The following is a 14,259-nucleotide window of genomic DNA, read 5'->3' on the forward strand; positions in this document are numbered from 1 at the left end:
AGGTGGAGTATGAAGTAGTCTGCCTATCAAGTAAAGGAAACCTCTCACTGAAAATTTTATTTGTATATATTTGTTTCTAAAGTTTTTAAAAGATTGAAACATGATATATATTTGCTAGGATGCTTATATATTTTCTGCCTGAGAAGCTGGTACTTTGCTACTTTTTGAATTTTTCACATATTCCATTCCTGTGAATAGTGTGCATTGTTTTATAGATATCTTAGTCTTTAACTTTTTTTAAACAAAATGTTAGATCATAACATACAAACAGAAAAGTTCTATACATTTACGTACAGAATAGCAAAGAAATAGAAGCAGCTGTGTATTCCCCACACAAGCCAAGAAACAGGACAGTGTCAACATTGCTGGCCTCCTATGTGTTCCTTTTCCATCACAGTCTTCTCCCTCCCTCACTGGAAGAAACTGCTCTTCTTAGGCTTGTGTTAATCATTTTCTTGCTTTCGGTTTACTGCTTACACAGTTACTTTCTCAGCTGTGCAAGCAGATAATTTTTTTGAGTAAATAATAAGATTCATCTGTTAATTTAACTTGTGAATGTCACATGTACATTAAAAATGTGTTCATTCATTCACCCAGTAATCTGTTCACTTGTTCTTTGCCTGCTTTTTGGTAGCTGCTTTCATATGTGTGTTTCTCATTGTGAATCTATATTCACTGATAATATAGTGGTGGCGATAACGGCTAATATTTGTTGAATGGTTTTAAATGGAAGGCGCTCTTCTGAATGTTTTACATGTAGTAGCTAATTTAATCTTCATAATAACCCTATAAGTAGATAGCAATATCCCCATTTTCCATATGAGGAAACAGCCAGTCCTATACGGGTTTTGTAACTTGGCCAAGATCACACACCTATTATGAGGGATTTGAACCCAGCTAGTTTAAACTCTACAGCTTGCATTCATAACTACCATGTTCAGATTTTCTTCTTTCTTGGATTACTTGAAACAAGAAATTTGTGGAATTTTCAGTATTTATAAACCTAAGAAAAGTGGGCTTCCCTGGTGGCGCAGTGGTTGAGAGTCCGCCTGCCGATGCAGGGGACACGGGTTCGTGCCCCCGTCTGGGAGGATCCCACATGCCGCGGAGGGGCTGGGCCCGTGAGCCGTGGCCGCTGGGCCTGCACGTCCGGAGCCTGTGCTCCGCAGTGGGAGAGGCCACAACAGTGAGAGGCCCGCGTACCGCAAAAAAAAAAATCCCTAAGAAAAGTATTTTGAGTTCTCAAAAGAGGTTAATTTTGAATTCTTCAAAGAAATATTTTATCTAAAATTCTTGGTTTGTTGTGATGACATTTATTTGTTTCTATAGTCCAAATTATCAAAAAGTGTGCTAAATTTTATCTTAGGTATCTAAATGCATATTAAACTAATAATTTTACACAGTTTGTAGTGGATTCTGAAATTTTGAAAGCAGATTTGATTAGTGTGCTTTATTTAAGTAAGTTCATGATAGTATTTACTTAATGTAAAAAACTAGTAAATGCAGTAAGAAAAAGAGCTTGTATTATTTATTTTTGTTGTGATAAATGATGTAGTAGTACTTTACCCACATTATAAAATGACATATAAAGAAAAATTTGGTTAATAAGTTTCTTCTGCTGCTGCTTGATATTAATAAGCATTCTGATAATTATTTCATTTTTGTTTTGCTACTTGAAAGCACTCACTGTTTTAGAAACTAAATTATTTCTTATTAATATAACTTTAAATATTATTGTTGTAACTTTTAGTCTTTTTTTATTTAAGAAGTTATTGCAAATGTTTTTAGGGACCTAAAGTAGATAGCTGAAAATTAATCTACAACAGGAATATTTTAGAGACATAGAGATAAAATTGAAACGATTTAGTTATTGGATTGAGGAAAAGGATGAGAGAGAGGCATCATGGTTCATTGCCCTTTTGAATCCGGATGTCTTGGGAGAGTGTTGGTGTTAATTTAGGGGAATGTTGGAGTAGAAGCATTTGTGTTTCCTAAATTATTCTATTTAAGGATTAATTTTCTAGTTCCTGGGTTAGAGCTACTTTTTTTCTTTAAAGGATGGGTTTTATATAGAGACTCAGACTCATAAGGTATAAGTTAAATACAGCAAACTTTAATGAGAACCAGTGGGGAAAGAAAGCAGGTGAATTTCTAGTAAAAGAAGACATTTAGGGATATATAGTTCTCATGAATGAAAGTAGAGTTCCTTGTGCACTGGCAGCACAGATGGTTGATGGAGTTGTTTTGGTAGCTTGCAGATTCCTCTTCACATAAGGAGAAGAATAATTTTCTATTAGTAGGTATAAAGGTATGGGCAGATGTAGGCAGTACAGGTTCTTTTGCCTCTGGCTGTCCTGGAGAAACTGGCAAGTCCTTCATTTTAATTAGGCTAACTTGATATTGTCTTGACTCTTAATAAGAGTAGCCAAACATTCAGGGGGCTGGAGTGACCAAACTTATTGAGGGTGAGCACAAGTAAATACCTTGCTGAAAAGATGTAGCTAAAAGACAGTCACAGTTTTACATTTTAGATAAGCTACTGACATTATAATCAAGTTGCATTATCTGAAAAAAAGAATAGAAGCCTCTAGACTTCTATTGTTTTAGAGACAATCTGATGTCTAAAAGAAAGGTCTTCTTGTAAATTGACATTTTTTAAAGAAGCCTAATAACCTCTACAGGACTCAAAGCAGGATATTTTCCTTGTCTTTGAATATTTTGATTTGCAACCAGAGTCCTTCTGGTTATCTTCAAGCTACCTCATCCTAACAGGTAACTCTAGAAATGTCTGGTTTAGCTATGGAAAGTAGCATTTTTTTATGTTAATGATATGTTGTTTATACCTAATTTATAATGTGACTCTTATTTATGTATATCATGTTTAAGATTAACTTTGTATGTTTTATTTGTGACATTTAAGTCTGTGTGTAGTCATCTTGTTAAGAATATATGAGGACTTCCCTGGTGGCACAGTGGTTAAGAATCTGCCTGCCAATGCAGGGGACACAGGTTCGAGCCCTGGTCTGGGAAGATCCCACATGCCACAGAGCAATTAAGCCCATGCGCCACAACTGAGCCTGTGCTCTAGAGCCCGCGAGCCACAACTGCTGAGCCCGCGTGCCACAACTACTAAAGCCTGCGCACCTAGAACCCGTGTTCCACAACAAGAGAATCAACCGCAATGAGAAGCCCGCGCACTGCAACGAGGAGTAGCCCCTGCTCACTGCAACTAGAGAAAGCCTGCGCGCAGCAGAGAAGACCCAATGCAGCCAAAAATAAATAAATAAATTTAAAAAATGTTTTTTTAAAGAAAGAGAATATATGAATAATAAATTTAATTATTTTTTTGTCTCTGGTACTGGGACTAGAGATTGAACTGAACTCCTTTGTTTGAAATGAAGGAAATGTATTTTTGAAAAAGTTACTAAAAGGTGTAGATATAGAATTTTTGTGTTTAACTGGACCTTCCTACATTCTAAAGGTAGTAAATGCTGGAAAGTTTTACTTCCCTATTTTTGTTTGAGTAAACCTAAGACTTAAGAAGTAAAATTTACTGTATGTTATCACTTAAAAATAGTGAATTTATATATTAAAACCAAATCTCTAAGGTGTGGACAGGTTAGATAAGGAGAAATACCTGTAGGTAGTGCTAAGATTTTCTTTAGAAGACATCCTTGGTTCCTCTTCGACATATGGGCAGATAAGGGATTGGGGAAATTGGATTCCACCCTGTGGAGCATGGCCATAATGATTTTATTCTGGAAATAGTTCAAAGCAGGTAATACCTACTGTTTACTTCCCTGGTCATTAGAAAACTCTTGAGGCACCTTTGAACATGTAGTTTTAAGCAATCAATTTTTTCCGTGTAACTTCTAAGATAAAATAGTAGTAAAATGCAACTTCTTCGAGAGTCTCCTTTCCCAGTCAACCTAATTGTATTGTGTATAGAATTATTGGGTATAGGCCAATTAGATTTTAGAAAATAATTTTTTAAGAATGACCATTTCAATTTTATAGCACATCTTATAACATTACATAGATAACAGGAATAATTGTTTTTCAAATCAACTGTCTTTTGTTGATAATACCTTCTCATCTACATAAAGAAAAATATAGATCAGCAGGGTTCTGTGTATCCAGTTGATGTAGAATTGGTTTTAAGGCATTAAGCTCTAAGCTAAAAAGATAAGAGAAATATTAAAATATATATTTGGTATATCTGATTGATGCTTACCTATTAATATAATTTTGGCTTCTTGCAGGTTCTGCAAATCAACAAGACTTTTCTTCAGGGAAAAGTGAAGATTTGGGAACACTTCAGGAAAAGTCTACCAAAAGCCTTGTTATAGGTCCTCTTGATTTTCGCTTGGATAGCAGTGCAGTACATAGAATTTTAAAAATGATTGTTTGTGCCTTGGAACATGAATACGAACCATATAGTAGACTAAAACCAGGTTTGTTTTTGGCTTAATTTTGAACCTCTTGCCAGTTGATTTGAATGACTGTATAATCCAATTTGTTGTATTTTGCTAACTTAACGTTTTTAGTATGTTTTGCCTATCTGATTTTCATATATTAATTTAAAGAGTAAACTTACATGTGGAAGTTATGGGAGAGGTTGGTATTCGAAAATTATTTGCATAAGTATGTGCTTTTTTTGCCAGCATTTGTCAGTATTTTATTGTCACCTTTTGATACTCTTTCCCTTGTATACTCCTGAAATATGACCATTTTTCCACTTTAGTGGATTCTAAGGAGGAGACATGAAGAAGATGGGTTTTAAGCATACGAATTTAACATTCAAGAAAACTTAGGTCCTACTGGTAAAAAAAATTTTCTGTGTGACTGATATTTTCTGCATGGTATAAAGATATGGTTATCACAGTTTCATAAAATACAAATTTCCTTTTCATGCAATGAAGCACTCTAGAGCAGGACATAAGTATAATGAGGGAGTATAGAATAATAAAGACCTCAGCCTGTGGCATCAGGCTGAGTTTTGACCCCCACTTCTTACTGACCTTAGGAAGTAATCAACATCACTGATTTTTCCATTTCTCTATCTCTGTGAGTTTAATTATTGCGATAGAGTTGGTTAAATTGTCTCCCCAGTATCCATTCTCCTCTTATAGTAATAGAAATTTCTATGGTAGAAACTTTCATGATAGAAATAAAGACTTCACTTCCCAAATGCAGTCATATGACTAGGTTCTGGCTACTGGATGGGAGCAAAACTTCATGTGAATTTTTGCGACAGGAATTTAAAAGGAAAAGAGTGTGCCTTACTTTTTTACTTTTTCCCTTCCTTCTTGCTGGAAAGCAATTATAATGGCAGGGCTGGACCTGCTAGCTTCAACTCTGAGATGAAAAGTGCATGCTGAGGATGACAGAACAGTAAGATAGAGAGAGCCTAAGTCTTCAGTAGTGTGGTGGCACCATGGATCCTCTAGACTCAGATTGATGAGTGAAAGAGAAATAAGCATTGTTTTTGTTGACACTTCTGTTATTTTCTTTTGTCACAGCAAATTTACTTTTGTCCTAAATGATACGCTTATAGGACCTACTTCCAAAGACTAATGCATGTAAAATCACGTAACATAGTGCCGTAAGTGCTTGACATGTTCATACATTCATTTCTTGCACCTTGCTTGAATGCCTACTCCATTGCCAGATACTCTGATAAGTGCTAGGATAGTATGTACAGAATGGCTAGAACAGAAAACTGTGACAACACCAAATGTTGGGGAGGACATGAAGAAACTGGATCACTGATTCATTGATGGTGGGAATATAAAATGGTACAGCCACTCCTAAAAACGTTTTGGCAGTTTTTTAAAAAACTTAACATGCAGCTGCCATATAGCCCAGCAACTGCAATCCTGGGCATTTATCCCAGAGAAATGAGAACTAATGTTCACACAAAAAACAGTATATAATTAATTTTTCTCACGTTAAAACCCAAGCTGGTAGGCACTCCAGGGGACTAGGGTGACTCTCTCTCATGATGTGGTCTTAGACCCAGAATTCCTTTTATCTTGTTCTTCCACCATCCTCTGAGGTATACTTCATCTACATGGTCAATGTTGGCTCACCATTACAGTGTCTAATTTTAATCAATAGTAAGGGGGAACAAGAGAAAATGGTAGACATGTAGTTTCACTTAATGACATGGCTCTGTCATCTTATTGACCCAAACTTAGTAACATGTCCCTGCACCCAGCAGCCAGGGAGACTGGAAAATGTATTCTCTAGACAGAGTCCATATACCTCACTTAAAATTCAGAGAGTTTTATTGCTAAAAGGAAGAAGAAAAGATTGCAATTAGCAATCTCTTCCACAGTGGAATTATGCCACACACACACACACACGTTTATATAAAATGAATTTTTATTTGAAGCAGTTTATTATTTCAGAAATATTTATGATCTCTATAAAGAAACTGCTGCTAACTGACTTTGTAAGGCAGTTCTCTGAGTAGTTAGCAGTTCCCCTCCCCCCCTTTTTTTACTTTGTTATTGAAGTGTAAGATACATACTGGAAAGCACACAAAACTAAGGGTATGGTTTTGTGAATTTTGTAAACTTAACCACATCTATGTGGCTAACTGTTCAGGAAATGGAACTTTACCAGCACTCCAGTATTCTCCTTCTTGCCCTCTTTTGGTTATTACTCTGAACCCCGAGGGTAACCACTCTCCTTACTTCTAACGTCCTAGATTTAGTTTGGCATATTTTAGAATTCATGTAAATGTAATCACACAGTATATACTCTTTTGCCTGTGGCTTTAGCTTACATTATGTTTGTGGGATTCATTCTCATTTCTTTTTAGTATCCCATTTTGTGAATATACCATAACTTATTTATCCATTTTACTGTTGATGAGTATTTGGTTAGTTTCTAGTTTTTGGTTATTATGGTAGTGATGCTACCAACATTCTAGTACATACCTTTTGATTAACATATATACTAATTTCTGTTAGGAATTTAAGGGTGGAATCACTTAGGTAAAACGATCATATATGTTCACCTTTAGTAAGTATCTCTGAACTGTTTTCAATTTGGTTGAATCACTTTACACGCCTACCAGCAGTGTAGGAGAGTTTTAGTTGCCCTTGATCAGGGGGTTAGCAAATTATGACTTATTGCCTCTTTTTGTACAGCTTATGAGTTGATAATGGGTTTTGCATTTTAAATAGTTGGAAAAAATACAAAAAAGATTGATATTTTGTGACACCTGAAAACTATATGAAAATTAATTTTCAGTTTTCTTAGGTAAACTTTTATTGGAACATAGTCTTGCTCATTTAGTTATGTTTTGTCTGTGACTGCTTTTATACTAGTTGCAGAATTGAGTAATTGGGACACACTGTATGACCCACAAAGCCTAAAGTATTATTTTTTCAAATTAATTTATTAATTTTTGGCTGCATTGGGTCTTCGTTGCTGTGAGTGGGCTTTCTCTAGTTGTGGCGAGCAGGGGCTACTCTTCGTTGTGGTGCACGGGCTTCTCATTGAGGTGGCTTTTCTTGCGGAGCATAGGCTCTAGGCACGCGGGCTTCAGTAGTTGTGGCTCGCGGGCTCTAGAGTGCAGGTTCAGTAGTTGTGTTCCGTGGGCTTAGTTGCTCCACGGCATGTGGGATCTTCCTGGATCAGGGCTTGAACTCATGTCCCCTGCATTGGCAGGTGGATTCTTAACCACTGTGTCACCAGGGAAGTCCCCTAAGTTATTTTCTTTTCTTTTTTTAAAATATTATTTATTTACTTATTTTTGGCTGTGTTGGGTCTTTGTTGCTGCGCGTGAGCTTTCTCTAGTTGCAGCGAGCAGGGGCTACTCTTCGTTGTGGTGTGCGGGCTTCTCGTTGCAGTGGCTTCTCTTGTTGCGGAGCACTGGCTTCAGCAGTTGTGGCCCGCGGGCTCTAGAGTGTAGGCTCAGTTGTGGCGCATGGGCTTAGTTGCTCCTTGGCATGTGGGATCTTCCCGGACCAGGGCTCGAACCTATGTCCCCTGTATTGGCAGGTGGATTCTTAACCACTGCGCCACCAGGGAAGTCCCCCCTAAAGTATTTTCTATATGGCTATTTATAGAAAAAGTTTGCTGAGACATATTTGCCAACTTTTAGTATTCTTAGTCTTTTTCATTTTAGCTTTTACAGTGGATGTGTAGTGCTACCACATCGTGACATTATTTGCAGTTATCTGATACCTAACGATGTTAACTTGCTTTTGAAATAACTTTTGACCATTTGGATAAATTATCTTTTGCTTGTTCAAAGCTTTTTTGCCCATTTTTCCATTGAATTATTTGTATATTTTTGATTTTTAGGTAGTTTTTAATTTTTAATATGCTGTGGGTACAAATCCTTTGTGCATATACCTACGTCTATCTGTGTGTCTGTCTATGGCAAATATTTTCTCTTAGTCTGTGGCTTGAATTTACATTATCTCAGTGGTGTTTTTATGAAAAGAAGCTGTTATTCTTTTAATGACAGAGATTAAAAATTTCTTTAAAATATTTAAGAAATATTTAAAAATATAAAACAAATTTTTACATAGCAAAGGCATACATTTCTAGAGTAATTTATTCTTGTTTAAGGCAACACTTTTACAACTGCTTCATTGTTGAAGAAAAGAATTTGACCTTAAAATTAGGAGAACTAATTAATTTTTTCGTTAATTAAGAAAATTATTTAAAAATAAATTTTCATTGAATTTTTATTATTTCATTTTAGATATTAAGGGTGAAAGTGAAACAATGCTGAATCCTGAAGAAGTGGCATCTTTGGAGGAATATATTCCTACTCGACATACAAGTATTACTCTCCTCAAATGTACCTTCACAATTTTCATGGCTGAATTCAACTTGCTGGATCATTTGCTACCTGTCATTATGGGAGAAAAGGTATATTTTATCATTCACTACTTGTTTTCTCATACATGTATATTTATTGGTCCTGTGATATTGTAAGAGGAAGTTGATTAAGTAGTAGAATATCTGTCTATATATAATAGTTATCCATGATGAAGTTAAAGCAATGTAACTACGATTATTAATTCTTAGAAAATAATTTTTATATATTATATAAATAAATAGATTGAAAAAATAACCTCAAGCTAAGGCTCTATAAAGAAATGTTGAAGAGCATTTGCCTTGACGTCAGACCATGTACAAGCTATGACACCTTAGGACACTGCTTTATTTCTCTAAGCCTTGTTTTCCTTTTCTGAAAAACAAAAGAAAATTATATTTTTCATGTAGACTGACAGAGTCAGCCAGTAAAGAAGCAACAAGCCCAGATAGATTGAGATAGTTTATTACTTACATAGACAGCAAAAGCACATCAGTAATGGTGTTGGCTTGCCTTGTCCCTTTCAGGACAACCCTGAATCTAGAGCGCCAAATGACCTGCAGCACACATGATAGGATACCTTGTTGACAAGGATTCAGTTCCACACTGCAGCTAAGCAGTTATATAGCCTACAGCTGTACTCTGAGAGAGTAGATGGAAAGCCCCGTGAATGAGGGATGCTGATGAGAATATTTCCCCATAGCAGTGTTTCTCACGATGAGAAGTTGACTGAGAAATGGTCTTTTAGCAGTTCTGCACAACACCACCTATTTTCCCCTGTTCTGATAATATCATAGGGTGCTCCACCAAGGCTTAGGTCTTGTGTGGTTTAGCCTTGCCTTGTGGGCTACATGGATTTTAAGATTGTCTGGGTGCTGGCATAGAGCAGTTCCCCTAAAGTACCTAGCTCCTAGAATGATTTTGAATATTCAGTGAGATAATGCATGTAAACCATTTTGCACATATTAGGAACCCAGTGATTATTACTGTGTTTCTTAATGAGGACTTATTAGATGCTTAATATTTTAGGTCCATATACAATGTATTGCTTTTTGAGTCTGCCATATACATATAAGGTATTATCTGTTATCTTTAATTTATTATTTTGGGGGTTATATTTCTTTTAATGGTGACATGATGATGATTATGGAAGTAAAAATTGTCCTAACTTTAAATAAAAAGAACTTATGGAAGTATGGCAGAGAATTAAGATATATCAGTTTCATTTTATATATTTGCTCTCTATCAGCCACTCATAATTGTTCATTGTATTGCTGGGTAAAGAGATCATCTGGGGAAAATTTCAGTGGAGAAGAATTAAAATATGACAGTATATGCATGAACTTTAAAGTAACTATGGTTAATAAGTTCAAGAAAGAGACAAAAAAGTGGAAGATTTCAAAAGACCTCAATCCATTAAAAAAAGAACAAAATGAAATTCTGGAGCTGAAAACTATAACACAAACTAGAAATAAAAGGATGGAAAAAGATACACCATTTAAGTGCTAATCAAAGGAAAGATAGAGTGGCTATTTTAATATCAGAAAATGTAGAGCTTAAGACAAGAGGTATTGATAGAAATAAAGAGTCATTCCATAATGATAAGTGTTGACTCAAAGAGTGAACAGTAGATAATTCTCAGAGATATGTTGAATGAAAGAAGGCAGACATGAGTATGTACTGTGTGATTCTGTTTAAATGAAGTCGAAGAACAGACAAAAGTGAGAATATTGGCCACCCCTGGTGGGGATTTGATATTACCTGAGAAGGGATATAGGAGACCCTTCTAGGGTGCTTAAAATGTGTGGTGGTTACATACATAAAAATTTGTTGAACTCTATGTTTAAGATTTTGTTCTTTACTGTATATTATATATCAATAATCCAAAATAAAGTCCCTTAGTAAAGTAATTGCTCAATACGTGATGGTTTAAAAATTATTAATGAGTCAAAAAGGAAGAACTGTATCTTCAACTTATTTTTAGGCACAGTGTTTCTCAGTAATGGCACTATTGGCTTTTTGGACTAGAGAAGTATTATGTAGTTTTACCATCTTTAGCCAATGCCTGCTAAATGCCAGTACTGTTCCCCTATTATTATGATAATGAAAGACAGACAAAACAATCAAGCTGTTCTTCCCACACCTCTGGATGGAGGGTCATACTGTTCCTCATTGAGAGCTACAGGTATGGGAATAAGTTCAAGGGCTGGAAGGGGTGGCTTGCTAATTGGGTTCATACCCCGGACATGTTGAAATTTATCTGCATTTACTTGGAAGCTTAGAAAGATTCTGTAACGCTGAAAATATGAAGCCTACCTCGAGATTCTTAGGACTTTATGAGCCTTTAGCATGTTTAATATTAGTAGATATGATGTGGATCGGAAATTTTTCTGTCCTGCAAACTTTGCTTATTGTGAGTATCTTTCAGATTGTCTTGAGTAGTGCACTTAGCCGTTCAGTCATCTAAATGTGTATAAAGGGAAAGAAGATAAAGGCTCTGAAATATCTAGGATTTTTTTGTGTGTGAATTATTGAGCTTAAGAAAATACCTTCAGTGTACTGAGGCACGTTGTGACAGTATTCTAGTTGACTGAAAAAATTAAAAGCTTTAGCTAAAAGGGCATTGATAATTTCACAGTAAATAGGCATTCTTTGAAATCTGGGATATACCTAAAAATATGTAGAAGGTGTTTCTATTTGGTTACGGTAAGAGAGTCCCATAGAAAGGCATCATTTCTAGGATGATTTGATATCACTGCATAATGTGTCACTCTGAAGCTTGTGTAGAGGGCATTGCACATCAGTCACTTTCTCCTGAAATATAAAGTGAACACTATTATTTTCTAGAACTCAAGTAATTTCATGAATACTACAAACTTCCAGTCTCTTCGGCCTTTGCCATCCATTCAGATACTGGTGGACAAAATTAATCTGGAACATTCTGTGCCGATGTATGCTGAACATTTGGTGCATGTGGTCAGCAGCCTTACTCAGCCTTCTGATAATCTGCTTCATTATTGCTATGCACATTGCTACCTTAAGGTATGAAAAGTGAATTTTCTTGTGTATTAGTATTTGGTTGGCTTTGGGAGAATTAAATAAATCTTTTTCTTGGAGTTGTAATTTTACAGAATTAGTACCCCGTAAGATGAGATTTAAATAAGATATGAAAGGTATATTCATTATTCAGCATAATTAATATAAAAATAAAAGTGTACCTATTTTAAAGATTTCTTCAATTATTTGGTGTTAATAGCTTGATATCTGTAAGATAATAGTAATTATAATTTTTGAAGATTGTATATATCATATAGCAATGTGAAAGAGCACTAAGGATGTTCTAAAAGATTCATGATTTCTTTGAGGGGAATATTTGTGAGAGACAATGCTTTATAAAGCGAGCTTAATACATTTTTTTTAGTCATTTTCCTCTTATTGAATTCATGTTAATTTCTCAATGCCAAGGAAAACTTTATTACTTTAAATCAAGTTATGTAAAGTTAATTATTGGAGACTTTGCTCAGCTCTTCCATCTCATTTTTAAAATAAATATGTGATACATCCCACTGTAGGTACTTACAAATAGATAAACTCAGATGTTGAGTAATAAGTGTTTTTGCTAAGCAAATACACATGTATAATCTAAGTAGAGATAGCATGTACCTAATTAAATTCTGTTTTATGGACTAAAGGAAGCTATGTCAAGTTGAAATCAAGAATAAGTACTAAAAGTGAGAGAGTGGCATGGACATACATACACTACCAAACGTAAAATAGATAGCTAGTGGGAAGCAGCCGCATAGCACAGGGAGATCAGCTCGGTGCTTTGTGACCACCTAGAGGGGTGGGATAGGGAGGGTGGGAGGGAGGGAGATGCAAGAGGGAAGAGATATGGGGACATATATGTATAACTGATTCACTTTGTTATAAAGCAGAAAGTGACACACCATTGTAAAGCACTTATACTCTAATAAAGATGTTAAAAAAAAGTACTAAAAATGCACTAAATTTTATGTAAAGTACTGAAAATTAGAGAACTCCAAAAATAGACTCCTGGCTTTATTGTTTCATGCTTTATAGTTTGATGTTTTGAAGTTCTTAAATATTTGTCCTTTTTTTTTTTTTCTTTTGCGGTACGCAGGCCTCTCACTGTCGCGGCCTCTACCGCAGCGGAGCACAGGCTCCAGACATGCAGGCTCAGCGGCCATGGCCCACAGGCCCAGCCGCTCCATGGCATGCGGGATCTTCCCGGATCGGGGCACGAACCCGTGTCCCCTGCATCGGCAGGCGGACTCCCAACCACTGCGCCACTAGGGAAGCCCAATATCTGTGTCTTTGTAGAGTAAAAAGAAAGCAATTTAAAGATACTAGTTTTAGATCACCTCCAGGCATATTTAAATCTAAGGTATTAAAATTTGATTGTTTTCAAACCATGTAGAGTGGAAAAACTCATCTTTTTCTAGATGTCCATGCAAAGCCCATTTTTAAGATGATGGAGAAGGAAATTCTACTTCCTTGATGGAGGAGTTGATAGTATTATGTTACAAAGGGGTGTGGACACAGGAAAGTATGATTCTTTGGAGATCATTATTATAATGATCTGTAACAAGTGTTTTATGTCATGCGGAGAGTAGCAGAAGGTATTTTTCAAAGTTAGATACATACTTGTGCTTTTTTATTCACTCCCACAATTAATACACCAAGGTGTATGATTTTTTTTTAATATTGTCACAACTTGAATATCAGGTTATATTGTTAAGAATATTTGCCTTGTTTTATCAAAGCAAGTATAATTTTAGGCAGTTCTTTCCAAGGTATTCTACTTATGTGGGATTCATTCATTTGGTAAATACTGAGTTCTTTCCATAACTGCAGACACTCAGCATTAAAGATGAAACAGGCATGCCCTATCCTCAAGGAAAATGGTCACCAAACCTATTGGTCACCAATATGGTTGTCATTCATACTGACATAAAAGTGATTGGAATAGTTGTTTACCACTACTATTTGTTAATATGTTAAATGCTCACTTGAATTTCCAGGGAAATGTAAAAGTTACAGTGTAGTCTAGATAAAGTTTTGGTTAGTTTGACTACAGCTATAATGGATAAGTTAAATGTCCCAGGAAGTCAGGTGTTGGGCATAGTATAATATATGTAGAAAAACTTTTCATCGGTATTAAGAATATTGAATACTCTAAAAAATAAAGTCTTTAGTCTTGACCATTTGATTACATTAAAAAAATTCATTGCATTTCTGATGCTTCTTCAGTGGCCTAGTACATTTTTTAAAAACTTCCAGGACTTGGTAGAGAGTTTTAGTTTTGTGACTGTTTGGAATTGACTAAAAATACCGATTTGTTTTAAAGTTTATACCAGTTCATGTTACTTGGGATGATTACTGTAACCTTTGAG

At 35.5% G+C, this 14,259-nt stretch overlaps 1 protein-coding gene across 5 annotated transcripts in view; it reads left to right on the forward strand.

Moving 5' to 3' along the window:
* Positions 1-14,259, forward strand: part of VPS13B (vacuolar protein sorting 13 homolog B) — a gene marked incomplete at both ends in the record, with an annotated part of 778,321 nt that overhangs the window by 90,937 nt on the left and 673,125 nt on the right. For all 5 annotated transcript variants that reach the window (XM_079722541.1, XM_079722545.1, XM_079722542.1 and 2 more), the window contains 3 exons: positions 4,263-4,454; positions 8,729-8,898; positions 11,693-11,887. In XM_079722541.1, the coding sequence (XP_079578667.1) occupies positions 4,263-4,454; positions 8,729-8,898; positions 11,693-11,887 (557 nt within the window). The remainder of the gene's footprint in view (positions 1-4,262; positions 4,455-8,728; positions 8,899-11,692; positions 11,888-14,259) is intronic.

The sequence above is a fragment of the Hyperoodon ampullatus genome, assembly GCF_949752795.1.
Source record: "Hyperoodon ampullatus genome assembly, chromosome: 17".
Lineage (NCBI taxonomy): Eukaryota > Metazoa > Chordata > Mammalia > Artiodactyla > Ziphiidae > Hyperoodon > Hyperoodon ampullatus.